General features: G+C 47.4%; 8 protein-coding genes across 8 annotated transcripts; 2 read left to right on the forward strand and 6 right to left on the reverse strand.

Annotated features, from left to right (window-relative positions):
- Nucleotides 1-3,371: 3,371 nt before the first annotated feature.
- AGABI2DRAFT_117415 (hypothetical protein) lies at nt 3,372-3,878 on the forward strand (the record flags this gene model as incomplete). The annotated part of the gene is made up of 1 exon (XM_006460403.1): nt 3,372-3,878. The coding sequence occupies one exon, from the start codon at nt 3,372-3,374 to the stop codon at nt 3,876-3,878; it is 507 nt and encodes a 168-aa protein (XP_006460466.1).
- A 429-nt stretch (nt 3,879-4,307) lies between these two features.
- AGABI2DRAFT_178018 (hypothetical protein) lies at nt 4,308-4,675 on the reverse strand (the record flags this gene model as incomplete). The annotated part of the gene is made up of 3 exons (XM_006460404.1): nt 4,308-4,418; nt 4,483-4,575; nt 4,623-4,675. Coding segments are annotated over 3 exons (257 nt in total), but the record flags the coding sequence as incomplete, so codon positions are not given.
- Nucleotides 4,676-5,229: 554 nt separating this feature from the next.
- AGABI2DRAFT_184919 (hypothetical protein) lies at nt 5,230-5,558 on the reverse strand. Its single transcript, XM_006460405.1, has 2 exons — nt 5,511-5,558; nt 5,230-5,464 (listed from the first exon to the last, which is right to left on the reverse strand). The coding sequence occupies exons 1-2, from the start codon at nt 5,526-5,528 to the stop codon at nt 5,282-5,284; spliced, it is 201 nt and encodes a 66-aa protein (XP_006460468.1). The 5' UTR covers nt 5,529-5,558; the 3' UTR covers nt 5,230-5,281.
- Nucleotides 5,559-6,845: 1,287 nt separating this feature from the next.
- Nucleotides 6,846-8,048, reverse strand: AGABI2DRAFT_178019 (hypothetical protein; the record flags this gene model as incomplete). Its single annotated transcript, XM_006460406.1, has 4 exons — nt 6,846-6,915; nt 7,111-7,178; nt 7,233-7,537; nt 7,745-8,048. 4 exons carry the CDS (start codon nt 8,046-8,048, stop codon nt 6,846-6,848), a joined length of 747 nt encoding a protein of 248 aa, XP_006460469.1.
- Nucleotides 8,049-8,476: 428 nt separating this feature from the next.
- On the reverse strand, nt 8,477-11,146 carry AGABI2DRAFT_117417 (hypothetical protein; the record flags this gene model as incomplete). The annotated part of the gene is made up of 10 exons (XM_006460407.1): nt 8,477-8,516; nt 8,584-9,069; nt 9,119-9,213; nt 9,270-9,367; nt 9,419-9,557; nt 10,481-10,531; nt 10,593-10,658; nt 10,721-10,800; nt 10,856-10,893; nt 10,950-11,146. The coding sequence occupies 10 exons, from the start codon at nt 11,144-11,146 to the stop codon at nt 8,477-8,479; spliced, it is 1,290 nt and encodes a 429-aa protein (XP_006460470.1).
- A 469-nt stretch (nt 11,147-11,615) lies between these two features.
- On the reverse strand, nt 11,616-13,967 carry AGABI2DRAFT_220514 (hypothetical protein; the record flags this gene model as incomplete). The annotated part of the gene is made up of 2 exons (XM_006460408.1): nt 11,835-13,967; nt 11,616-11,781 (listed from the first exon to the last, which is right to left on the reverse strand). Coding segments are annotated over exons 1-2 (2,181 nt in total), but the record flags the coding sequence as incomplete, so codon positions are not given.
- A 1,205-nt stretch (nt 13,968-15,172) lies between these two features.
- On the reverse strand, nt 15,173-16,234 carry AGABI2DRAFT_135659 (hypothetical protein). Its single transcript, XM_006460409.1, has 3 exons — nt 15,790-16,234; nt 15,415-15,718; nt 15,173-15,335 (listed from the first exon to the last, which is right to left on the reverse strand). The coding sequence occupies exon 2, from the start codon at nt 15,712-15,714 to the stop codon at nt 15,496-15,498; it is 219 nt and encodes a 72-aa protein (XP_006460472.1). The 5' UTR covers nt 15,715-15,718; nt 15,790-16,234; the 3' UTR covers nt 15,173-15,335; nt 15,415-15,495.
- A 672-nt stretch (nt 16,235-16,906) lies between these two features.
- On the forward strand, nt 16,907-26,055 carry AGABI2DRAFT_220516 (hypothetical protein). The gene is made up of 27 exons (XM_006460410.1): nt 16,907-17,120; nt 17,176-17,389; nt 17,443-17,659; nt 17,711-17,881; nt 17,930-17,998; nt 18,058-18,853; nt 18,904-19,090; nt 19,144-19,469; nt 19,522-19,649; nt 19,707-19,887; nt 19,937-20,292; nt 20,351-20,471; nt 20,522-20,716; nt 20,770-20,984; nt 21,041-21,194; nt 21,251-21,369; nt 21,421-21,453; nt 21,504-22,709; nt 22,753-23,397; nt 23,448-23,709; nt 23,758-23,831; nt 23,885-24,027; nt 24,084-24,324; nt 24,373-24,647; nt 24,706-25,547; nt 25,599-25,674; nt 25,728-26,055. The coding sequence occupies exons 1-27, from the start codon at nt 16,949-16,951 to the stop codon at nt 25,981-25,983; spliced, it is 7,674 nt and encodes a 2,557-aa protein (XP_006460473.1). The 5' UTR covers nt 16,907-16,948; the 3' UTR covers nt 25,984-26,055.
- Nucleotides 26,056-26,403: the final 348 nt, after the last annotated feature.

The raw sequence follows: 26,403 nt of genomic DNA on the forward strand, positions 1-26,403 counted from the left end.
TGCCACATCGATGGTGGCGCTACTACTGGACGATGGGGTTTCTCCATCGTCCCCTGGTGGACTTGTGGGCTGGTGGACCCGGTTGCGGGTTGTTCTGCAGCTGGGCGAGTTGCTGCTGCAGTTGGGTGATGAGAGTGTGCTGAGCGTTCAGCTGATTGATTATGTCTTGGGGATTGGCCATGTCTGGCTCGTGGTATTCGGGGGGAGGTGGTTGATATAGGGGTAGGGGGGATACGGACGGTTGTCGTTGTTCTGGTTTGGATTCCTCGGATTGGGATTCCGAGGTGGATTCTTCTTCTTCCTCAGATTCAGAGGAAGGTACTCGGAATGTTCCGGGCGGTAGTCGATGAGAAATTTTGAAGAAGGTGAGGGAGGTCTTTTCCTGTCACCTGATGCGTATCCACCAATCCAATGAAGCCAATAGCCTGCTTCACTTGGATGTGTACACGAAGAGAGAAAAGGTTTTGTATTCAAGAATGGTCGCTTGACCGAAGGGATAGACTAAGATGAGAGGTATGTACGGGAACGGATTCCCACGCTAATCTAGAGAGTCACCTAAGGTGGGTCTCTCACTCCTCTGCGTGTACCAGCTGACAATGCAGCCGCAGCACAAGGTTGATACGGGAAGAAAATACAAGTATATAAAAAGCACCTCACGTGGTGAACGTCTCGTGTTTAACTAAGGCACGTGACACGCCTTAGTCTCAACGGGGTACGTTGTGACTGTACCCGATCACCCCTTAAGCCTAGGGACCGGCTATGTGTGTGGCGGCCGCGATGGCGCGCAGAGAGTAGAGGGCGATAAGAGAGTAAAGGATGGGGAGGGCACTGTGCTGTGCGATCCCCGGAGTAGTCGAGTTCTACTGTTAGGGCGACTGTGACTGAGATGTCACAGGTCACACCTAAACTCAAGAACTAAAGAGTATAGTGACAAAAGTAATATTAGGCGTGAACCTAAGAGAACTCGACGGAGTCTTCTACAAGTTTCTACCTACTTTATATACCTAGACTACGGCGCACAGACCAACTACCCTAGGTGACTTATTTATATACTGACATGTGAAAAGAAGTACGTATGAGAAAATAGACTAATTATACATTTGACATGAGAAAAGAAGAGTGGAGTAAGAAGTAAGTAAACAAAGGTAAATTGATCATAAAAACGTCAACAGCACCAAACAAACCATAAAAGTGTCCACAAGCACAAACAACTCCTAAACCGGTAATCTACTCACACAAACCAATATGTCCCAAAGTAGTTACCTATCAGCGCATCACAGGGGCATAGCACAAAGAATCCGGCTATTGCCCATTGTCGCGGCCCCCAATATCCCCATCTCTGTATCACCCACGCTTTCTGTTCCTCATAGTCCCACATTGCTAAGCATACCCTTCCACACCGCCTGCACCGATGATCTGATAGGTTCCAACCTTCCGGCCTATCCTCTCTGCCTATAGCTGCCGCCGCCCTTCTCCATTGTACTTGCTCCGCGTGGTTCGGAGGTAGAAAAGATAAGATAAGATCAATGAGTTCGATAGGTAGATCTGTAGCTTGTGCCATTTTAACAGTGTGCCGATAGTTTAGCCTCCGTCGAACTGTAGCAGCAGAGGGAAATTATTATGTAATAAAAAGTGTGACAGATGTGACAGCGTGACGCCGTGACATTCTGGCAAAGTTCTAACAATGCTACAGGAATACGATTTCCTTCTACGACACATTCCTGGGAAGACGAACACCAAAGCAGACATCCTGTCAAGACTAATCAAACCTGACACATCTAACGACAACCGAGGAGTAGAAATGTTCAAGGAGAAAATGTTCATCCGAAGACTTGAAGAATCCATTCCCATCTATGACGTCACCTTACTCCACAATCGAAGATTCGAAATCATAGCCGATAAAACCCTACTAGAGAAGATTAGGAAATGTGAAAGACGAGAAACCAGAGTAATAGAAGAGATGAAGAAGCAGCCAGAAAAAGTATGGGAGAACAATGGAATCATTTACCGACAAGGAAGGATCTATGTTCCGGATAATCAGAAGATCAGAGATTTCATTCTTCACGATCATCATAATTCTCCCGACGCCGGACATCCTGGAATGTACCGAATGCTAGAATCAGTTAAACGGACCTTTTGGTGGCCAACGATCAAAACGGATATCAGAAGATATGTTAGAGGATGCGACATGTGCCAGAAGAACAAAACCATCCGACGACCCGATCACATCCCGCTTAATCCATTACCCATCCCCGACAAACCTTGGGAAGAAATATCTATAGACATGATCGGACCATTACCGAAGTCAAAGGAGAAGGATGCTATTATTGTTATTGTTGACAGATTCTCCAAAATGATCCACCTTGTTCCCACCACCACGTCGCTCACATCCATGGATCTTGCGGAAATCTATAAGGAAGAAGTCTGGCGACATCATGGAATTCCGAAACGGATTATTAGCGACAGAGGACCACAGTTTGCATCGAAATTTATGGAATCCCTATGCAAAGCTCTAGGCATTGAACGGAACCTTTCTACGGCCTATCACCCACAGACAGACGGTCAAACAGAGTGGATGAATCAGGAAATTGAAACCTACCTTCGAGCATTCATCAATTATCGACAAGACGATTGGACGAGATGGCTTCCCATGGCGGAATTCCATTACAATGACAAAACCCACGCTGCCACCGGACAAACCCCATTCTTCCTGAATTATGGACTTCACCCATGGAAAGGGAATATCACGGTTGAAACGACGAATCCCACCGCCACCTCCTTGATTGAAGAATTAGAAAACGTGCGAGAAGAAGCTAAAGCTGCGATGGAAGCAAACAACGAGATGATGAGAGAAAGAGGGAACAACAAGCACCACAAAGAACCCTTTGCCGAAGGAGATAAAGTTTGGTTAGAAACGACGAACATTCATTCCAATCGTCCGACTCGGAAACTAGACCACAAACGATATGGACCTTTCGAGATCTTGAAACAAATAGGCGATCGATCTTACAAACTGAAGTTACCTGATACCTGGGCGATACACGACGTCTTCCACACATCGCTCCTAACGAAAGTCCGAGACCCCAAGTTTGACAGTCAGAAGAAACCCACTCCACCTCCACCTGACATTATCAATGAAGAAGAAGAATATGAAGTTGAAGAAATCCGAGGACACAGACGAAAAGGCCGAGGAATACAATTTTTAGTTCACTGGAAAGGATATGGAAACGAAGACGACTCTTGGATACCACGCTCATCCCTAGAAAATGCAGAAGAAGCACTCTCCGAATATAGAGCAAAACTTCCGGATGGACAGTTATAAAATCAACCAAAAAATGCTCCAACTCTTTCATCCCTTCATCGACCACAATATGCAAGCCATTACCGAATCTTTTACTCCGGTTTCAAAAGACATCTTTATCCGTGGAGCCGACATTGTATTCTTGACCGACGATGGAACCAAATTCCACGTCCATTCCTACTTCTTCACTCGCGAATCTATCTATTGGCAACAAAAACTCACCGGCCACAACGAACCTCACCATCCTTTATCCAAACACTATACAGCAAACGATCCCTACATCATCCAAGATGTAGACTCTCATGATTTTCAAAAATTTCTCCGTGTATTCTATAATACGCGATATGGCGATTATTCTTTCTTTTCCAACCTCGACTGGGTCGACATCTTATCAATTGCACACAAATGGGAGTTTCCACACGTCAAAACTCTTTCCAAACTTTATCTTGGAAAAATGGGCTACGGAGTTGTTGAACGAACTTGTGGAGTTCACTGTACTCGAATCGTTGACGATGAAATGATTGACCGTTCTTATCCTCGTCAAGTCTATCTTATTTCGTGTGGACACGAAATCTGAACAGGGGGTAATGTTATGAATTTACCAACCTATAGGAGGGACGTCATCATGCTTACTCATTTCCATATCCCTGGATATACTCTTCTCCACCTACGCTTCTCCCATCATTCATTCCCATGTCACTTTCTCTTTGACGTTACCTTGTTTGTCTTCCCCTTCTCATGATCATTCTTATTGTTCCCTTGATTGATCCTTCATGTTACCTGTTATATCTTTTCCTTCTCATGATCAATCTTCTATTCTCATGATTGATCATCCTCCTTCCTAGTTTATACTTTCATTCTCACTGATTACTCATCTACCTCGGTCATGGTTACTCAGCCCGTTCTATAGTTAGTTACCTCGGGTAGATAGTCTTAGTATAAGTAAGCGTAGATACTCTCTGTATTTCCCTACGCTTTACCAACTTGCTTTTCCCCTTACTCGCCCTCAAGTCTTTGCCTTCGCTGCAACCTGAGCATTCGCTTTAAGGTCGTAACAGGTAGAGGGTGACTGGGAAGGAGAGGGAGAGCTGGGGGCCCACACTGGTTGTCTATATTCCTAGACTTTGCGCAAATTGGGCAACTGAGAGCCAATCTTATAAGAAAGCACTTATATCACGTACCTGGCTAGCGGCCAGTGTCAAAGCGTACTTAGATCGTTGACGTTGGGCTGGGGTTGGGGGAGTCAGGCTAGGATTGCTTGCTGGTTGGTACTCCTAAGTTTTTAATCAGCGCAAATTCACATAGTTTAGTCTGTTCTTACCTCTACTTGCTCAGGTGTCAACCTCAAGTACGAACCAAACTTACCTTGACCCCAAGCTCCTGAAAGAACCTTAGGGATATCCAACGCGCTGAGTTTTCCTACTCCGAAGGCTGGAAAAAAGCTTTCCAGCCACGATTTGTAATTTTCTACTATTAGCTGGGATACTTTCCAGTGTTTTTCGCACTGGGCTAAAACGGGATGGGCTGATTCGAGTGAGATGATTGTATGGTCTCGAAATCGCTTGTCGTTGCAGCTGCTCTGGAGACGAAACTCGATGTTGTTGCCCAGAAAATTCAGGACATCTCGAAGCGTCCTTCTAATAGCTCTGCACTGGGAATCTGAAAGCGGTGATCCGTCGGGGTTTAGAAAGAATGAGCTATTTTTTGGTTTTGCCTTGTCGGGTGGCCTAGTAGCCATCCACTCATCATAAGTCCAAAAGCCCTGATAGCCTGGAGGGCGGATGGCAGCTGGCTCCACGGTTAGTATGATGAGCAAATGCTGACCATTCTCCAATTGGATTGAGCGGTATTGGATCGAGGGAGGGGAGGGGGCACAGTGTGAAGGAGTGACCGCGCTGCTGGTTTGGCCAAAGGGTCTTTAACGATTCAGAAGTCGAAACAAGGTGATTAGCTCAAGAAACCTATAAGGATAGTAGTGGCTTATGTTTGCTTATCCAGCCTCTCCTGTAGCCCACGGTACTTCTTCTTTAACTGATTATACTTGAATCGAAGATTGGCTAGCTTGTTGTCCAATTTGAGGAAACCCTCATTGCCCAGCATCCGGAGAACCTCTGGCCGAACTCTCCGAAGAGCTTCTACCGTCTCATTCGAGCTATCTTTGACCTGAGAAACAGTAAGACTCATGCTTATAGAGATTATGAAAGCCTACCTGATTCCAAAATATCATATGAGCGGGGGTCTTTGAGCGGCGCCTCTTCTAATGAATGAGTGAGAAGAAAGCCTTAGGAAAAATGATACAAAATACACGTACTGTAGAATGGCGCTTGTAGGAGCGGGAGCGACGAGATGAGCACCGGGAATGTGAATGAGATCGAGATCGAGAGGATGACGGAGTAGATCCGAGGGATGAGACAGAGCGTGAGGGAGAGGGGCTTGAGGAAGTGAGAGAGATTGGGGATGCTGCCCGACCTTTACCCTTCCTGTTTCCTTTCTTTCTTTCCTTCCTTTCCGCATCTCTATTTCTCTTCCTTCCTCTTCTTTCCTCCTTAATCAGCGTTGTATCTGTAGAAAACCTTGGTGGAGACTCTCGAGGTTGAGCACCTTCCCAATCAGGAGGATCGGAAGGAAGCCCGGACTGGCTAGCATTGTGAGTGCTAAGCTCATCGTTTTGCGAGCATGATGGAGAATGAACACCCCCAAAACCAGGCAGCTCCATCAGGGTCACAAATTGTGAATAAAGACAGTAGCGGGGTGTCGAAGTGAGGAGAAGGCAGCGACGATGGTGAAAAGCAGCAGTGACAGTGAAGAAGAGGCAGTAGCGACAGTGGAGAGGACGAAAGTAGCTGCAAAAACAATGAAACTCAGGCCTTATATATGCTTTTCAGAAAGCAAACTTACTCAAAAAGTCAACGGAGCCGGCCTTGTTCCATTCTTGCAAGAATGAACTGTAATTGAGCAGAAAATGGAATCATGACGGCCCATCTTCCTCGATTAGGAAGTATTCCATAAGACGGTGATTATAAAAATGGAAAATAAAATTCAAGATGCCCTGAAAACGTAAGTAATGCTTTCAACTACTGGGATATCAGCAGCTATTGGACCTTTCGGAAGGATCATAGGGATGTCTTGAAAAGAGTTACTATTGAAAATAGTTACTATGGAAAAGCGGCTAGCTCAACAGAATGACTCACTTCGGAGGCCAAGGAACCTTTTCAACAGCAAATCGGCGGCTGTTGCTGCTACCGCAAAACCGGGACTAGCTCAACAAGATCCGGATTGATGATTTCTCCAGCAGGCTGTATAAACTAGCTCCGATTTCGCCTCTATTCTTCTTTCTGACTGTACGGAGCTCTAGCCTTTCGTAACATAGTATGCAGGACAGAATGATCATTTCGAGACTGAGCTTCTGGCGAGAGGCGTCTCCTTATCTTCCCAAGTTCCTCTTGACCTCTGCAAGGACGGGATACGCGCCACTAGTTCAAAGGCATTGCTGGTCACCATAGATAGTTCAGTGCCCCAACTGTCCACTCAGGCTGTTAGGCGGTTAGGCAGGGGTGACGCCATAGACAGCCACACAGGTAGAGGAACAGGAGTGGGCGACCGAGGCACGGGCACTGAGACAATGAAAGAGATTCAAACAGTGCGGATGCGGAGTACGGAGGAAGTTGGGATGGGCAGAACGTGACATATGATGGCACGTGACATTCCCCTGAGCGTAGCCTACACAGAATGAGGCAGAGAAATGTCCAGCGCTGAGAGGATGTAAGATCCTCCTTTGGTCTTCCTGAATTGAGGCAAGGTTGGCGCACCAAAGAAAGATAAAGGTGCTGACTTTGACTTTCTCATATGAGGCTTGCGCAAAGCCAATGGTGATAGTCTAGATATCCAAGTTAGGATAAACGCAAAAAAGGACTTCGTGGGCACGACTAACCTCAGAATGACTCAAAGGAATTACTACGTTGGCAACTCCCCGCTCCTGCGCTTTGACTTGGGCCTCACTGTGGAGATGAACAGAGGGAACACCGGTATCATCGTTGAGAATCTCAATATCTTTCAGAACAGCTGCAGCTCCTGCCGACTCGACGTCAAGGGATTTGAAGACAGCTTCCTTTCCAACCCAGAGAGCTGCGAATGAGGATGCAGGCGAAGGTTGAGCGCGACAGTAAGCTGTTTCCGCCTCAGTGAAGTTGGGAGCAACAAATGTGGGATTGTGCGAGGAAACAGATGTGATAAGCTCTGCAAACACGAATGAGATGGTACGACTTGTAAAGATTGGGGAAATTATCACCGGTCAACACCAACGCCAATGATATTGCTGTTCATAGCAGCAGAGGGAGCGGTCATGACGTCAGATACAAGTTTGAGATGATAGATTGAGGGGCGCCTCTCTAGGAAGCTTGCCCTTGAAATAATATTCGCCAGTCTTGGGATCACAAGTGACACGCGCCATCGAGTTCATGAGTACTTCTTGTTCGTTTTCGGGTGTGAATGGTGGGTATTCCTTGATCTTCACGAGCGAGTTTTTGACCATCATGTCACTCATGGCCTTGTAGGACTGGAGTGCACGAGTGCGGTTTCTTTCCTTGTATTGCTCATAGAAATTCAGTTCGAGAGCACCAAAGAGGTAGCGAGGATGTACAACAAGGGCTGTTCCACCAACTTGACCGAAACCAAAGGAAGACATAACACCAGCTTGGATAACGTTCAAGGTGGAACGCAAGAATGTGGAAGCGAGCATAGCAATCATGACATTCAATTACGATAGGACTAGATTCGTGCTGCAATGTCAAGTCGTTTGCGAAAAACTGCCACTAGGAAGCAGATCATGGAAAATGTTGGCTGAGGCGGGGACCCTTTGACGGCTGTAAGTATATATCCCTTGCAAATCGACGTAGAAGATGCTTGAACATTATCGAACACGTTCCATTCTGATTAGACTGAGAAAAGGAACGCCTACGCCTCGAAGTAGACGATGCGCCTTGTGGCATAATTCACGACTTTGCTGTAATTATATCAATGGAATGAGACATTCAGTTTAATCAATCGCTCACTTCGGATGATCCTTTCATGCTCTCCGGCCTGTTCGACTCTTTCCGGATGGCCTCAGCACCTCCACGAGGCAACAGACACAACGGCAAGCAGGAGTCAAGAGGAATTCTTGGGATTCTCAGCTCTTCACTCCCGTTTGCGCCTTTCAAGGTTCTCAACCTCGTCACTGTGAATAGTGTGTCTGTGCTGCGCCCATATGCACCGCAGCTAGCTCTGACCGTCGCCCTACTCACAATGTGATTGCGCTGTTGAAGACTGCGAGCTCGTTGGAGGATGAACTCGTTGGCGGCGGTGCCTGCGATCCTAAAGCGCATTGTCTGCTCGTCGTCGTCGGCGGAAAGTCGGCTGCTGCTCCGGCTGCTTCCCGGGCTCGGTGTAGTTGCGCTGGTGGACATGGGCCGACGGCGGGCGATGGTGGCGGGATTGCCAGTGCTGCTCCTGCCTGTCGAGTTGGTTGTAGGTGGGGAAGGTAGGCCTGATCCGACGGACGAGCCGGAGGGACTGGGGGGCTCAGCTCATCTTTGCTGGAATTGAGGGCCTCCTCGCTGTGTGGATGCCATGTTAGGAATGGAGGCTTTGGGTAAATCTTCCAAGGCTTGAAAGGTAGCGCAGATGGAGACAAATCGGCTGAGGTATCCATATCTGGCATAAAACCAGAGACTGTCGCATGGGTGTTATCGATGCCGGGGAATACACTGTCATGATCCCTCGGATCATCACTGAGGAAGAGGTGCAAGCAGACGTGTGATGCACACTTTGAGCACCTACGGCGGCTGTAGGTCCGAAAGGAGAGTTTTGTCACCGGAAGCTCGTTCGTACATTTTGACACCTCTTTTATGTTCTATATGTTTGGCGCCAGGTATCTTGTAAACAAATCAGCGTAGATCGGGATATAAAATCATAGGAAAAAGGAGCGTACGGTTTTCCATTCAAACAGGCTATTCTCCCACTCATGTCTATATCGCTCAAACCACAGGCACGTATCCATACGTGTTCCAACCATGTCAATGGCATCCTCTAAGTGTGTGTACTATGGTGGCATGTCGGGTGGGCCGGTTGAGTCGGTACCAGCGTAGGTGATTGAGGCGAGATGGAAATCAAGGGTTGATTGGATGGGTGCATGACGGGTGTGGGGTGGTGGTAGGAGGGACGAAGCGGGCACGGAGTGTTGAGAGGGAAAGAGTGGGCATGGCTGTGCACGTAGCCCCTACAAACGAGACGGACAAGTACAATGGCCCAGCTGGCTACCTCGGTTTCTTCAGGACCGATTGTCCGAACAAGCCTCTTATTATGCGTGAAGAGCATTTAATTAGACAAGTTTATTGTTTGCCTCAGGATGGGGAGATGACTCAGAAGCTTGCCGAGGGGACTTGGGCTCAAAAGGAAAATTTCTACAATGTGGACCTTGAACTAGACTTGGCGGCATTTTCAGTGCCGGTGATTGAGCTATCGGCGAGGATGTCATCGATAAGAATGATTCTGGCCGTAAGAGACCTTGTCCGTCTGTGTGCAGCTCGAGCTTGCAGCTGGGCTGATGGTGGCGTGCGCAAGGAAAAATTTGAACTCGAACGCTGTTTCTTTGCTATAGCCTATGCGGGTGAGTTGCTGGGGACAGGTTGGTTTGGCGCATGAAAATAGAAGAAATTTTTCGTCTCACCAGCACAGAAGGAAGTCACAACACTTTAATAGTTGGACAGGGTAACTGAACAATCGAAGAGATGTACGCGTGTTCTTTCTGTTCCATTGTAGCTGCCAACAGATGGTACGGGGAACGAGGGCTTCAAGGACTGGGCTGCAATCGTCATGAGGGGGATGATTTGGTTGATAACGACAATACTCACTAGGTTAGTAGAGCCAATGCCTACGTTCCGAAATAACAACTAACTTCTTGCCAACACCGGTAGGGATGGTTCGTGCCTCGATGACTCGCCGTTCGAGAGTCTCCCATCAGCTCTTCCACTTCGAAATGTCTGTTCATGTATTGAAGGCTTTCATCAGAGCAATTTTTGAGTTATCGAGCCGAGATTTCCCTTTGTGAACTCGTCGACGAAAGTCAGTGCTGCACGGCGGTAGTAATGGCCTACAACAGGATTTTAGGAACAAGTGATACACATCAGTGAAAATCCTTACCTTGTGAGTACTAGCGCCTGGTAAGGTTGACACCGGAAGTACGACTGTCGACTACTACAGAAGTTCTTCCAGTAAAAGGGAACAGGAATTACTGTTCAGTCAGCGAGCATACTCGTGCAGTGAAACAATATCCCTCGCTGAAGATATGGACCCAATGTATAGATGGCAGCTTGCCAGCCTAACAATATTGTCGGTATCAGCACCGTGCTGGAAGGCGCACCAGTACCCGGAGAAGCATACTTTCGAATGAGGTTGAGCGTCATGGTAATTGGTGGCATTGGAAGACCACGATACAACAGCACCCCCGCCGTTCACTCGGGCTGCTAGGTTGGTTAGGCAGGGTGATGCCATAGACCAACTGCACAGTAGAGAGACCGGAGTAGGCAACTGTGGCATGCGTTTCGTGCAAGTATCTTACAAACTGGTCAGCATGGGTTGAGGTATTAAAGAATAGTAAAACAGGGCGTACGGTTTCCCATTAGAATAGGTCATTCTCTCGCTCATGTCTACTTCCAGGCATTGAGCATCGTGGTATTTGTCGGTGGCATTGAGAGACCACAATACAACAGCGCTCCAGCTGTCCACTCGGGCTGCTAGGTTGGTTAGGCAGGGTGATGCCATAGACCAACTGCACAGTAGAGGGACAGGAGTAGGCGGCTGCGGCATGGGTGCTGATGTGGTGAGGGAGACCGTGTGAGAGACCATGTGAGAGAGGAAGGTCTCAGCCCGCTCTTTGACGTTGCGTCTCCCGAGTTCCGAGAATGTGGAGCGAGTCCATTGGGTGCGTTGAAAGCTGCGCCTCGTATCCGTGGACGGTGGTTGTAGGGAGGGGATTCATGGAATCGAGCTCATCGATTATCACGTCACATGTCCACTTATCATCCCGAAGTCTACAGTATCTCACATAGAAACCTGGCGTACGTTCGAGCACCTGTGTATTATGAGAACTTCAAGATTAAACTAAAAACAGTATTATTCTATGGATCCTGTATGTCATTGTCTGCATCTATCCCAGGCGAAACTTCAAGCTGCATCTCTTCTAAAATAAAAAATTCAGAATCATCATGGAAAGGCAACAATGCAACGACGGCAATAATATCATTGTAATCAAAGAGAACAACCTGCCGGTACCGAGTGAAGGTTACAACCCATATCACATTGAATGTCTTCTTCAATGTCTCAAGACAAGGAGAAGACGTAAGAGAGATCATAGCACAAGTACGGACGACTTCGTTAGATCGGATTTGAAGGAAATACAGCACCTCACCAAACAGAGGGAATTGCTGCCGTGGCACCTTCAGCTGCGAAGAGTTGACTTTTTATTTGGTTTAGTAGAGGGATGTAGCTCACTAACCTTTACCATGCGGTTGGTGCGAGATTCGGCACGCTGATCCTCTTTCCAGGCTGTTCGAGCAGTCTGCCCATTAGGAAGACGAAGACGGGCATGGCGAGTGCAAACAACGCCACTAGGATCTAAGTTGTGGTGCCGGAGATACTTGATGAACGTCTCCGTCTCTAGAACATTTTGCATTCGGAAAGGGGAAACCTCATGCGGATGGAGGAGAAAATAATTATTCTCAAGAGGGCGTGCAGTATGAGGGAGAGTTGACTTTGTTGGATCCATTGTAGGATAACGAGCATAAAGGGAATTCACAGTGCATCGCTGTATTGCAATTTCTCGTAAATTAGCATAAGGGTTGGAATGGAGTCGGAGATCTTGTCCCAGCAGCCCAATAAGACGTTCCATTGTCCACTGGGCATAAATTCCGGGTGGGCCAAGCCTTCTAGTCTCTGGGGCGAGGTGCCAGAGCGTATGAAGACACTGGCGCGCAAAGTGCATGCGGCTGACCTTTCGCTGAACATAGAGGGTTTCAAACCCATTTAGAAAGGAAATGAAGCATCCATGCGCTTCTTCTAAATCTTGAAAACTCGGGCCCCGCTGTGAAACAAGTCTTACTCCACGAACAAGGTAATAGAAATTTTGGAGATAGGCAGGGGGTAATAAGTCTTCGAGAAGGGCCGGAAGATAACCATAAAGATAGACAATGAATTCAGAGGCCTTGTAGCCACTATTCAATTTTTCTGCCGGATTACGAGGAGGTCGATCATAAGATGAAGGAAGATATTTTGACAGCTCCGCCACCCTCCTTCCATGTGCGGTCCATACTTTGTCATCTTTAGTATCTTTGAGAACAGCCCAGTCCCACAAACTGGTATCGTCTCCTGCTTTTTTGTCGCAGCGAAAGGTACCCCGCCAAAGTCCTATCAAGAGCTCCGGAATGTTAAGGGCGAGGAGGTGCATAGTATCCAGGGGAAAAGAACCAGGAACACCCAGCGGCATTTCGAGACCGCTGAAAAGGCTGGCTTTGGATATACCAGTCTCTTTACGAATATCTTCGAAGTTATTGGTTGCTTGTATAACACGAAGGAGGTCCGAGTCATATTTAGCTTGTTCAAAGAAGGGGGATAGCTTGCTTAAGTCCAAATCGTCAAATGGTTGGCTCTGCATTGAACTGTAGTCGTGAGGAAGCTGAAGAACAGGGTAGTAGTGGGATGTCTTTGGTTTATGGCGCCAAGGTAGGTCACAATAGTTTCGGCATCCGTGAGCACCGCTATGACCTACCAGACCAGAAAAGTAGACCATGCCAGGTGCATCCGCGGTTCCCAAATAAACTTTAGGAATACTTGTAAAGATAGAGCCAGTAGAAGCGTCCCAGATCCTGAGTCCTTCTTTCTGTAGCGCTGCGAGGTGATATAAACTTGGAAACAGGAAAGAATCGACATTTTTGGGCTTATTTGGACCGGGAATGATTCCACCTGGAAGGACGTGGGTTTTCTTGTATCTTTGGTCAGGCGAGAGTTCTAAGACTACCCATATGTACATCCAACAATCTGAGTCGCGATGCTCATATAGCTGGGCCCCATCGAGTGAAATCATCAGGAGGATGTCGTTATCCGTTATTTTGTTATTCTGGCATTGTTTGAGATAATCGGAACCGTCTGTGAAGTCGTGGAATGAAGAGGGGGCGCAGTTGTCGTTTCGAAGCCTTTCGAGAGTTTTCTCTCGGCGATAGCGCATGTTTCGAGCACCTTGCGGAGTGGAGTACAGGTTTTGAAGCTGGCCTCCTAAAGTGATAGTAGTAAAGCTTTGAGCGGCCGTTTTCGTCCCTTGCTGTAGCTTCAGAGGATCCCAGCGGGAAGTCAAACAGGTTGGACAGTCTTCAAGCTCAGAGAGTGGGCCGGTATACGCTGTACAGCCTTGGGGACACATGTGGTGGACAACTGTCGAAATGCGAGCCAGACTTCTAGCGCGATTCTTGACAACAGCATGGGATAGAAACTCCACATCATTGCCCATTAGTTGATGCATTTCACGGGATGTATTGACGACATTCTTGTATGTCTCGTCTGAAGCTCCGAGCGTGTCGATGTAAAATTTTAATGAATATTTGAGTCCAACGTCAGACTCTATGTCAACCTGTTGTTGTGGTGGGTGCCGGAGTTGCGCAACATCGGCTTCTGACATGGAGGATCGTTCGAGAGAGGCATTCTCTAATTCTTTGATAAATTGGTCGGTAAGGTGTTTATCAACACGGGTAATGATTACGGTGGAATTGAGCCTATCGTCATGGAGCATTTCATCACCGTTGTCACCACCTCCTGCGTCACTGACACCTCCCACATCACCCAAAGCCTCCCAACCAAGAGAACCAGCTTCAGGCGGAAATAAGCCCCCTGCTGGGTCAGAGGGCATTCCGGAAACGCCTTGAATATGGGTCGATTGGTCGCTGAGATGCAGATCCTGCACGTTATTGGGCTTGAACATAAGAGATGAGTAGCGATAAATGAACTCTTACCATCTGTGTATTCTCCTCGTGGTGCAAAAGAGGGGAAACGTCACTAGAGCCATGACCAAGGTTGTGGTCGGAATCGAGGTTAAAATCACGTTCATAGTGGTGGCCGATCTGCAGAGTTTGTTGGGAGGATGTATTTGCGGGAAAAGAAGGCTCGAGTTGCCCACGAGCCTGTTGCGTAGCAGCCAGCTTAGCCCGATGTCGCTTGTAAGTAGGATAAGAGACAGGCTTGAGGCTGAAACGGCAGTAGCAACAGCCGCATATGTATGCCACTTTTGGTTTCTTTCCTTGTTTTTTGCCGTGGTGCATTGGACCGTGCGCCATGTCTGTGGTAGAGAGTCGAGGTAGGAAGGAGAGGGGATTGGCAGGAGGAAGACCGACCAAGGGATCAAAACCCCAAGTCAGCGATCAACCAAATCAACTAAGTGCCAACGCATTGTGTACTGTGCGTGCACGACCACAACGTGACCGCGGCGATGCTGAGAATACACGAAATATAACAAAATAACTTGAAACATCGTCAGAAATCTAAATAACCTCAAATGAGCCAGTCGGTCCCTTAAATCCGCCCATAGATATCTTCAGATTTCAGATTTACTCAAAGTAGTTTTGACTGGGTTTGACCGCTTGCCATCTTTCGACATCATCATCAACTTCAGCCACGGTTCTAGTTTCGAATACTTGTTCCTTTAGAGAAATCCTTGAGAAGGAGTCCAACAGCCAAGCACTTCTATGACACAGTGGCAGTTGTCGTCAATCCGAACAACGATTGGTACTGTCCCCGGTAAGGTATAGAGCCCGGCCGCTGATGCGCATTTCAGTTCAGTCGGTGTTCCATCATCAGTGTTTTCGTCTTCTTCTATTTCTTTATTTCTAGCCACCCCAGGCTCTGTGCGGACACCGCTCCATTCATTCTTTACAAAGTCGGCATTATTTCGTCTACCTGCGGGGCGGCTTCGTTGAGACTTGGTTGACTTAAAGCCAGTGTGCGCTAACGGCGGGTGAGCCATATTATTGCTTGTGTCACTCAATCCTCCCTCTGTCTCTGAACGATCTAAAGTGAACTTTCGTTCGGGACAGTTATTCATCATTTACCTCTGGTTTTTCAAGACATCGAGTATTACATCTTCAACTGCTGCCGCTATTTTTTCTATGTCAGACTCACTTCCAGATCGGCTGGGATTGATTCTCGGCGTAGTCTTTGGAGTCGTTGGATTCGTTTTGGCAGTCGTCCTCGTATTTATCAAGATACGAAAGCGACAACAAGGTGACGCGGAACTGGTCTCTGGCCCATTCCGTGGAACAGCTGTGCTGAATAAGGAATATCTGGCGGGAAAGATTGTACCATTTGGTGCACCTGTAGCTGAATTCCCGAGTCATTTTCGTGCGTAGTATTCCAACAGTACCTGCCGACATACCTCTACTAAGACTATATCTGGTTTATATCTACTGAAGGTCCTCCAGGAGAAAGACTGCGACTAGCCATTCGCAGGCCAGATGGCGCATGGGATTTTACGGACCCGAGCGAGCCCTTCACTCCTTCAGGTGTCTCAGACATTTATTCTTCACCTACATGCTCTACTACAAACTTCGAAAGCAACACAGGGACGAGAAAATCAGCCGTTATGGAGTATAAAGAACAAGAATCGGCCGCGTCGCGGATGATTAGGTTAGGATACGATGCTCGGGATAGTGACCTCGCCTCAGCGGAAGGGCTTTTACCACATCCACCGCCGGCCTATCGCCAGGAGTCGATCATCGGTCCGTACGTCACCTATCGGCCCCCTAGCTCCCAAAAAATTTCGACACGAAACGCCTCAAGACAAGACTAACCAAATCTGCATGTTCCCGGGATTTTTTCGACACAAGCTTTTTTTCCAATTCATCCCCTTGCATTACTTCCTCCAATACGGGTCTAATCTTCATTCTATTCGCTGATTTATTCATTCGTTGAAACTCTTTCACCGTTTTTCTTTAACAACATCTTCTTGCCGCCCTTTCTATTTTTAGCTTGTTACGGAACCGTCATGATTTTCTGGTGCTTTCTACTAGGCCAGTTGGGTATCTACGCACTCCTTATGAACTTTTTGATCTGAATTCTAGATCGACGCTCATTCCTACTTGTGTACTTATTTTATCAACCATTTCATAATTTAATAGTCAGGTCTATGTTTGCCACTCGCTGCTCGTTGAATTTATATGTCATTTTTCTCACATCAGAGTCTGGCTCGCTTCATCAACAACTAAATCGGCTTTCCTCCAAATCATAAGCCATCTAAACTTTTATACGTTAGATTCATGGTTCTCTATTAAGTATGTATGGACTTTCCGATTTGGCTCTGCTAAGTACATGTCATCAGAACCGGCTCCGAAATTATCCCACGATCGAAATCTCCATCACCGTGTCTGCAAGTCACCAAACTCAACTTCCGCGAACGGCGTCCACAAGCGCGAAAATCCACAAAAACACTTGCCTAGAGCAAACCTGCCATCATCCAGGAAACCTACCTTTGCAAAACTCAAAAAACAAGAGGCCAAAGCGGGTTCTACCGGAGCCTCGTTAACGTCCTTTGATATCACATCGTGGGCTGCGCAGAGTAGTACTGCTGCGATCATGGATGAAAATGAAGGTGTATATGGAGTAGAGAATGTATGGGCGAAAGAACGCGTGTTGCAGGACTGGAATGCGTCGGTGGAGCATGCCAGGACGAAATTGTTGGTTGAAAAAGTCAAGGGCAGAATCGCGTTTCTGCAGGAGGACATTCTGGGAATCGTCAGGTCTGTAGGTGCGCATCCTTGTCTCCTTGTCTTTGAGGACTATTTTGTATATCAATAGCCCAGATCTGAGCCTTTCTCAAATCATGGACGTTTTCCAATTTTTGATGCTCACATATCCGCGATATGGGGACGATAAATCTCAAGCAGCAGTCGAATCAGTCGGAATGGAGCTAATCTCTCAAGACGAACAACGAGAGATCAAACTCGGCGTGTCCGAGCAAATCATCGGATGGCTTTCTAATGAAGTGGGTAGATACGCAAAGAGGAACTCCGCAGAGTGAGTTTTTATTCTATGAATGTCATCTTGGCATTGATCTGAACAGGAATTAGTTCATATGCGCCAGCGGATTTGTTCGTTCTTCTCAATTGGGCTTGTGGGATATATACCGTCTGTGTCAAGTGGAACGAAAACTTTCCGACTAGTCCGGCATTTAAAGCGCTTGTTGGCTCGTTGGCTCTCTTATTAGATATGGTGCTTGAATCATCCAAGTCAAAAGATACGCTCAAAAGAGGGAGTCTGGTACGCACGAGGCGTGCTTTGCGATCCGTGAGCATCTCTGCCTTATATCCTTAACGGAAAAGCTGACGAAAGACACAGTCAGGGTCCACGACTCCGGTAGTGATATCTACATTACTCGAGCTCGTGAAAGCCCCTACGTCGCAGAATCCCAGTCGGTTTCTCACACTGATTGGTGTTGCGACCGCGGTCCTTGTGAGGCAGAAACATGTGCCCACAAGTCCTGAAGAGCGTCTGCCCGAGCAGCTTCAGGTATGTCCAGCTGATTATCACTGGAAATGTATTGACGCATGTCTGCAGACCGAAATTTCCAACATATACACATCAATGATTCTCATGTCACGAGCAGTAACCCCCCCACATATCTTGGTACGTGGCAATTCATGTATATGCAGGTCTATTAATTCTAATTTTTGCTACTTGGCCAGACATCGTTCGAAGATTTCATCGCCACGTATATCACACCCGACTCTCTTGTTTCCAATTACCTTCCCGCTATGGAAAAGGCACTCCTGCGCTCCCCTGAATATGCCCTTCCAACGCTCACTTCTTTTTTCCAATACTACCGCCATCTTCTCGATGAATCCACATTCCACCGCATTCTAACACAGATTATTAGCTGCTCAAAATCAAGTAATGCCGCCGTTCGTATATCCGCTATTGGGCTCTTCAAAATAATGCAGGGGTCAACTTCTACGCATGGTGTCATTGCGGTTAATAATTTGCTCGCCCTACCCAAAAGTGGAAAATCGACAGGACCGGAAAATCGGATCGCGTTGTATTCCATGCTCGCATTCTTGCAACCTGGAACGGAAGTCTCATCTACTCTCGTCGAGGCTGCAATTCCTTTATTAGCCAAAGAACAAAACGAGGTTGCTACAGCCAAACTTGCTACATCTCTTGGACCTCATATCACTTTCCTTCTCAAATTTGATACCGACAAACTCAAGGATGTTACGCCGTTGATCGTTAAAGACATGAATAGCGCTAAGCCCGCCGTGAGACGAGCTTTTGTCGCGCTTGCTGGAGACATCTTTTATGAAGAGAATAGTGTTTCATTGGAAGATGAGAAGGCAGTAGTGTTTATGAAAGTTCTATTATCTGCTTTCGAAACGTCACTAAAGAACGTTTCGGGTAATGTACTGAACAATCCTGCTGGACCGTTGGAGGGCTATATCGCGGTTGCTGTACTGCTTGGTCCACTACATCATCTCGGTCGATTCGGTAAGTCGCATCCTTGTTGTGTAGCATTATTTTCCTTATCAGCCCAACAGACGATGTTATCTCTAAAAATGCGGTTATTGGAGCTATCGCTACGAGTACCGTCAAGCCCTCATTCCTGCTCTGGGAGAAGGTATATCAAAAAGCAACGGAGGAAGTCGACGAGATGTGGTTATTGCGCGCTTTGAAAGTATCGTTGAGGTACTTCAAGAAGGAGCTTGTAAAGAATGAAGTCCTGCGGTGGGTTTCGTGAAAATGTTGAGTAATGCAACGATACTAACGAGTGTACATAGGATAAATTTTGGCTCGGCTTTGTTGCATCTCGCCGTGGAAAGCACACGTAAAGATACGCGTCAAGCCACGAACAAGATGATTTCTGAAGCAGCAGTTTGGGATCCTCATTTGACGACAACGCTCATTCGTGAATCTGTAGTCGCTTCCTTGTGTCGCGCATCATCGACCAAAACGACGACGGGAGAAGATGCGCCAGCTTTGAAAAAACACTCGCGTTTAGCGTCGGTTCTACTGAGTTCTAATACGTACGACGGCGACGTTGACATGGAACTCAAAGAGGAGCTGGTTACCGAGTTGATTGTTGTCGGGCACCATGAGTTTGTCTGTTAGTGGTAACTCGATTCCGCCTACGCTTTGGGCTGATGATCTTCGGGTAGCTGGGCCGTTGAGGCAAACCTGGATTGACATATGTCAAAAGGCAAACATCGATCCAAAAGCGTTGATTGAGAAGCACGTTGATAAGTTGCTGAAATTGGTCTTGGAATCAACAACGGTGGAGGCAAAGGTGAGTTGAGTTACCCGTTCAATGTTTTCTTCTCGCTTAAGTAAGCCTGCCGTTTAGTTCGGTTTCGCAGAAGCGGCTTACCATGCAGTGACTACCTTGACGTTTATCGCTCCTAGTGCAATACTCCCGCGCATTGTAGATCAAATTGCGCTCGATCTGGAGTCTTCACTCCTCAACTCATTAACAGACTTTGACTATGGGGTATGGCAAACACCTGAGGGCGAAGCATTTGTTGATGGTAGGACTCACCTTCATACCTTCCTAATCTCCACTGATCTTCGCGTTAGTCCTCGCCTCTAACCAAGATACTCCTAAGGTTGTGAAAGGAAAAGGTGCGCAATTGGCAAAATGGGACGAGGAAGTTCGAAAATCGTTGGCGAATAAAAAAGGCAATGCACCAACGTTGACAAAGCAACAACAAGCGCTTATTGCGACCCAATTGGAGAAGGAAAGAGGAGTGAGGGAGAGGGTCATAGGAATCAAAGCACAAGTTGACCGAGGACTCGCGTTGGTGAAAAGTGTAGTTGACGCTAGCGTTGAGGAGTTTCCTCCCTATATCGCACCACTTACGAAGTTAATGCTTGATGGTGTTTTGAAGAATGGAAAAGCGTTGGTAGGCCAGGAGGCGTTCAATATTTATCTAGTAAGTTTCGTATATTGCTCGTGGTCATGTGTTGCTGATAAGGGCGTTGACCATGTAGGAATTAGCGAGGTGTTGTTCCGGGAGATTGGATACGTTCCGAAAATGGCTTGGAATTGCAACCTTGAGGAGTTTGAAGATAGATTCAATACCGGAGGAGCTGATGGCTGAATCTTTACACAGTAATCTGTGCTTTTCTATGCCTTCACCTCCACGCTAACTGAATGTTTAGACTTGATCGTCCGTGTACTATACCGCCTGAGATCCCTAGCAGAGCAGGCTCCATTCGATGCCTCAACTTTCTCCTACGTTTTCCCTCTTTTAGAGCAGATCATACAGCAGGGTGGAATTGCCATGGAGGAAGAGGATGAACCTCTAGAACAGGTTGCGCTGACGTTAGATTTCATCAAGTTCCATTGTGGTGAATGTGAGTAATTTTTCGAAGTTTGCCCAAAGCTGCCTCACTGACCAAGATTACAGTCACTGATGCTGCATTTCCTCGCAAACTTACCATGCAGCAACTTGTTCATATCATTCGTCATCAACCCAAGTTGAGCAAGAATGCGTCTTCTACGTTGATCGATCTCGGAGAGGCCATTTCGCCAACTGCAGTACGCGAAGAGATATATGTTTTACTGAAGGGTATGTTGATGCAAGAATCACACGTCAGGAACGCCTGCCTGCAAGCCATTCAGGTGAGAAGGATAGTTCCAATGATTAAACCCTAACCCTAAACTAAGGTATAATTCAGCCTTTTGATCTCACAGACCTGGATTGGGCTCCCGAGCTATGGATTGTTTGCCATGATGATGACGAGCAGAACGCAAGACTTGCGCGCCATGTTTGGGAAGACAACGGTTTGGATGTACCGGAAACGTATTTGGATGAGTTGATCCCGTACCTTGGTGTGTTCATCCTCAAGCAACTTGTTCTAATCTTGAATATTCACGTGCTGTCAAAGGTCATGATAATGAATATGTCCGTCTTAGTGTTGCTGCAGCTATCGGGGAGAGTGTGGAACAATGGCAGTCAACTGTAGAAATGACTGTTTCGGTTCTACAAGACTACTATCGTGAAAAGGTTCGCTTTCAATTCTGTGTTTCTGCTCGCGCTCTTAGTTTCTTTTTCTAGGCCAAGCTACTGCTACCTGAGTACGATCAATATGTATGTATTGCTCTAAAAAGTTTATGTACTACGAACTCATAAGAACTCAGGGAATGGTGATGGCGCACACTGTAGATCGACCGGATCCCTGGCAAGCAAGGCAGGCAGTTGCTAACACCTTCGAGTTTCTTGCACCGTCATTTATCGACGGTCTCCTAGAACCATTCTTCCAGTTTCTCATCAACGATCAGGCTCTTGGTGACAGAGTTGCTGATGTCCGCAAAGGGATGCTCAATGCAGGAACACATACCATTGATCTTCATGGGCCTAAGCGCCTTGCCGCCCTCATCTCGTTGTTTGAGTCCCATCTCGCCAAGAAGACCCCTGCAACGGAGGCAGATGATCAGATCAAAGAGGCTGTTGTGATTTTATTCGGTCGTGTCGCGCGCCATCTGGATTCTTCAGATGATAGGATCCCCTCTATTGTTGATCGTTTGGTCGAGGCTCTGTCCACTCCTGCAGAACAGGTGCAGATTGCTGTCTCTGATTGTCTATCCCCACTTGTGCGCCTCATGCGCCCCAAACTTCCTTCTCTTATCGATCTTCTCTTCGATCAACTTTTTAATGCACCGAAATATGCTATTCGTCGAGGAGCTGCATATGGGTTGGCCGGTGTCATTCGCGGAACTGGAATTGCGGGCATGAAGGAATTCGATGTCATTCGTAAACTCCAGGCTGCGGCTGAGGAGAAGAAGAGATATGAATGTCGCCAGGGCGTTATGTTCGCCTTCGAGACACTCTCGGTTGCTCTTGGGCGACTTTTTGAACCTTATCTACCCTTGGTTCTCCCCATTTTGCTTTCCGGTTTTGGCGATTCCACGGGTGACGTTCGTGAAGCCACACAGGATGCTACTCGGATAATCATGGGTGGCCTATCTGGTTACGGGCTGAAGCTTATTTTACCAACCCTGCTGGACGGATTGACCGACAAACAGTGGCGAACGAAAAAGGGTTGTATTGAGGTATTAGGCATGATGGCATACTGCTCGCCTAGACAACTTACGCTCTCACTTCCCATTGTCATCCCTCGCCTTACGGGTGTGCTGATGGACTCGCATGCTCAAGTTAAGACAGCCGCGAATAAGAGCTTGAAACAGTTTGGTGAAGTTATCAGTAACCCCGAAATACAGTCTCTTGTTCCTGTTCTCCTTAAAGCGTTGGTCGATCCTGGTAAGACGCCGAATGCTCTCGGGTCTTTGTTGAAGATGTCTTTCGTACACTATATCGATCATTCGTCTTTGGCTTTGGCAAGTATTGTGAAATTCGCTTCCTTTATCTACGCTCATACCAATACTCTAGGTGATTCCTATCATTGAAAGAGGTCTCAAAGAACGGGGTGCGGACACCAAGAAAAAGGCCGCACAGATCGTTGGAAACCTAGCCTCGCTTACTGCTTCGAAGGACTTCGTCCCTTACTTAGATAATCTCCTACCTCTCGTCCATCGAGTTCTTGTCGATCCCGTTCCTGAAGCACGTGCTACTGCGGCGAAGACACTTGGAACACTCGTAGAACGACTTGGTGAGGTACATTTCCCGGACCTCGTGCCTGGTCTCCTGCGCACCCTCAAGGCAGACACATCCGGAGTTGACCGACAGGGGGCAGCTCAAGGTCTCAGTGAGGTACTTGCGGGCCTTGGTATGGAGCGTATGGAGGGTTTATTGCCTGATGTCATTGTCAACGCTCGATCGCCCAGATCCTCCGTTCGCGAAGGATTCATGTCATTACTGGTTTACCTTCCCGCAACCTTTGGCAACCGTTTCCAGCCGCACCTTCCAAAAATCATCTCTCCTATTCTCAGCGGTCTTGCGGATACAGAAGAATATGTTCGAGAGGCGGCAATGCGCGCCGGTCGAATGGTTGTTACCAATTACTCCACTAAGGCAATTGATTTGCTCCTACCTGAACTTGAACGGAACATGTTTGACCCAGGATGGCGTATCAGGGTATGTTCCGCTTGCAGATTAATCGTGATCAATTGCTTACCTACGCCCAGCAATCATCAGTCACTCTGGTAGGAGAACTTTTGTTCAAGGTTTCTGGGATTTCTGGAAAGACCTCGGACGGAGATGAAGAAGAGGAAGCAGAGGCTACAGTAGCTGAATCTTCACGTCGTGCTTTAGTTGAAGTTCTGGGCTCTAAGCGCCGCGATCAAATTCTAGCCGCTCTCTATCTTGTTCGTCAGGATGGTGTTCTAGTGGTTCGTCAATCATCTATGCATATCTGGAAGGCTCTCGTGCACAATACACCGAAAACAGGTAAGCAGTCATAGTATATATTTTCTGATTGAGGCTTATGTCTTCTAGTGCGCGAGATCCTCCCCGAACTCATCAACCAAATAATATACCAGATATGTGAAGACCAATCAGAACAACAAGAGGTATAGTTCTTGTATAGTCAAATTCACTGGTGCTGATGAACTGGACTTGATAGACCGCTGGGAGAACAGTTGCAGATATATCTCGCAAGTTTGGAGAAAGAGTTATAGCCGAAGTTGTGTTGCTTCTCAGTGAAAAGGCGTCATCATCTGATGCCCGGACGAGAGAAGGTGTCTGCCTCACACTGACGGAAGTCATGTAGGTCATGGTCCACTTCTAAGAAATACAGACAACTAATATGTCGTGATCAACAGGAGGAGTACAACGGATGGTCAAAGAGAAGGACATGAGGACAGTATCATCGCCATAGTTCGTGCCGCGTTGGTAGATGATGAAGCCAATGTTCGTTCTGCCGCAGCACAAGCTTTTGATGTATTGCAAGAACATATCGGCGGCAGAGCTATCGATCAAACCATTCCGACCCTACTTGAAGCTCTTCGTCAGCCCGGAAAAAGTTCAGGCACTGCACTGCAGGCACTTCGCGAAGTCATGGCCGTGAGTTTCCTACTACTGTTTCTTTTTCCCCCTCTTAATTCCTCTCAGGTCCGTGCGGCAACGGTATTTCCAGTGCTCATACCAACACTCACGGCTATTCCAATGTCAGTCTTCAATGCTCGTGCCTTGGCGTCACTCGTTACAGTTGCTGGGAACGCTTTGAGTCGTCGTCTCACTGTACTTCTGAATGCGGTCGTTCGTGTCCTTGAAGAGGACAAAGACGAAGAGCTATTGGCGGCTCTAGACGAAACTATCCAAGCGCTCCTTGCTTCCATCAATGATGCTGAAGGATTGAATACGCTCATGATGACACTCATTGGCTGGTGCGTTACCCGCCTATCTGTACACAACCCCATTAATGAGAAAAATCGGAAAAATCAGGGCTAAGAGCGACCAACCGCCAAGAAGAGCTAGCGCATGTAGCTTATTTGCTACATTCTGTGAAGTTTCGGAACTCGATTCTTCATTGTACCGTGTTGACTGGGTGCGGCAGCTGGTTTCTCTGATGGAGGACCCTGTAGTCTCGGTGCATACGGCGGCTGTAGCCTCTTTGAATGTCTTCGTGAAATCTCTCCCTAAGGATGAATTGGAATCCTTGGTTGTCCCCTTGCGTAGAAGCATCGAATCTACGGGAGTACCAGGAAGCGCTGTTGCTGGGTTCAGCCTCCCAAAGGGTGTGGCTCCAACAGTTCCTATCATCATTGCAGGCCTTACAACCGGTAGTAACGAACAACGGGAACAAGCTGCTTATGCGATTGGTGATTTGGTGGAAAGAACGGAAGAGAGCGCCATCAAGCCATACGTTGTATCATTTACTGGGCCTCTTATCAGGGTTGCGACGCAAGCGACAAACTATCCGCCAGGCGTCAAGATCGCTATCCTCTCCGCTCTTACGTCTATGTTGAATCGTATACCCACATTTGTCAAGCCTTTCTTCCCCCAGCTACAGCGTACCTTTGTAAAAAGTGCGAGTGATACAGCCACCAACGGTGTCCGCAACCGTGCCGCTCATGCACTTGGAGTTCTTATGAAACATCAGCCTCGCGTGGACCCCGTGGTGACAGAGCTGATTGCTAGTATAAAAGCCAACGACGATGCTATTTCAAGTAGCCTTATGCTCGCATTGGCAAAAGTGGTTCAGAGCGCATCACAAAACTTAGGAGAAAAGGCTCGCGAGGCCTGTATCGAAATCGTCTCCGATAGCTTCAAAGCACCACACGACGGTGAGTATGCGATGATGATGACTTTCCTGTTTACCGAATACCCAATCATAGAGCACTACTGTCACGCAGTCGGTCTCCTGGTTGTAGCACTCTCAGATCAACCTGAACTTGTCCGGAACATTGTCACGTATGTGAAAGCCATTCATCAACCGTGGTAAGATTAACTCGTCTGCTCCACAGGACCTACTTGTCAAGTGGAACACAGCCCTCAGTGCTGACATCCCATGTAATGCGGGCTGTTCTCAGGCCCGACGAAGATTTCGAAATTCCCGATGGCTCATTGAATCTATTCCAGAAGTTAGGGATGTTACGAAGCGTTGCTCAAAAAGCCCTCGAAAGCGCTGCGAGCGACAAGCCTATAATATCTAGACCTGCGAGGGATGCCCGAGATGCCCTAAAAGAGATGGATGATGCAAGCTTACGCGGTTTGTTCTGACAGATTCAGCCTAACTTTTTCTCAACCATATACTTGTTTATCAAAATTCAATGCTCATACATTCTACGAGACGATTTCAAATTTCAGAAATACATCAGTGAACCAGCTTGACTCGATGACCAACCAGTATATTTCTCAGCGCCCAACCACTGTCGCCCGCTCATTGTTAAGCATATAAGGATCAGAAATCGTGATCGGTAAAAAAAGAATCCATCAGTCTCATTGGCGAACCGGAATGGCTCCACGCGGGTCAATGATGGTCATACAATCCAGGTCGAGTTGGTTTGCGCCATTTGCCCCTCATTTACCCGAAATAGATCTGATTGACCTCGAGGAACAAGCCGGCGACCCTACCTCCGTGAGCGCGAAACCTGAGTACCCACGTCATAATGGGCATTTTCTGGGCCGACACCCCCGTGA

This window comes from Agaricus bisporus (assembly GCF_000300575.1).
Source record: "Agaricus bisporus var. bisporus H97 unplaced genomic scaffold AGABI2scaffold_4, whole genome shotgun sequence".
NCBI classification, from domain to species: domain Eukaryota; kingdom Fungi; phylum Basidiomycota; class Agaricomycetes; order Agaricales; family Agaricaceae; genus Agaricus; species Agaricus bisporus.

Bases quoted from the DNA above. Each gene is read 5' to 3' on its own strand.
- AGABI2DRAFT_220516 (XM_006460410.1), top strand. From the start codon at position 16,949: ATGGATGAAAATGAAGGTGTATATGGAGTAGAGAATGTATGGGCGAAA. The intron at 20,985-21,040 runs GTGAGAAGGATA...GGTATAATTCAG, and splicing joins CCTGCCTGCAAGCCATTCAG to CCTTTTGATCTCACAGACCT. The intron at 21,454-21,503 runs GTATGTATTGCT...ATAAGAACTCAG, and splicing joins TACCTGAGTACGATCAATAT to GGAATGGTGATGGCGCACAC.
- AGABI2DRAFT_135659 (XM_006460409.1), bottom strand. From the start codon at position 15,714: ATGACTCGGGAATTCAGCTACAGGTGCACCAAATGGTACAATCTTTCC.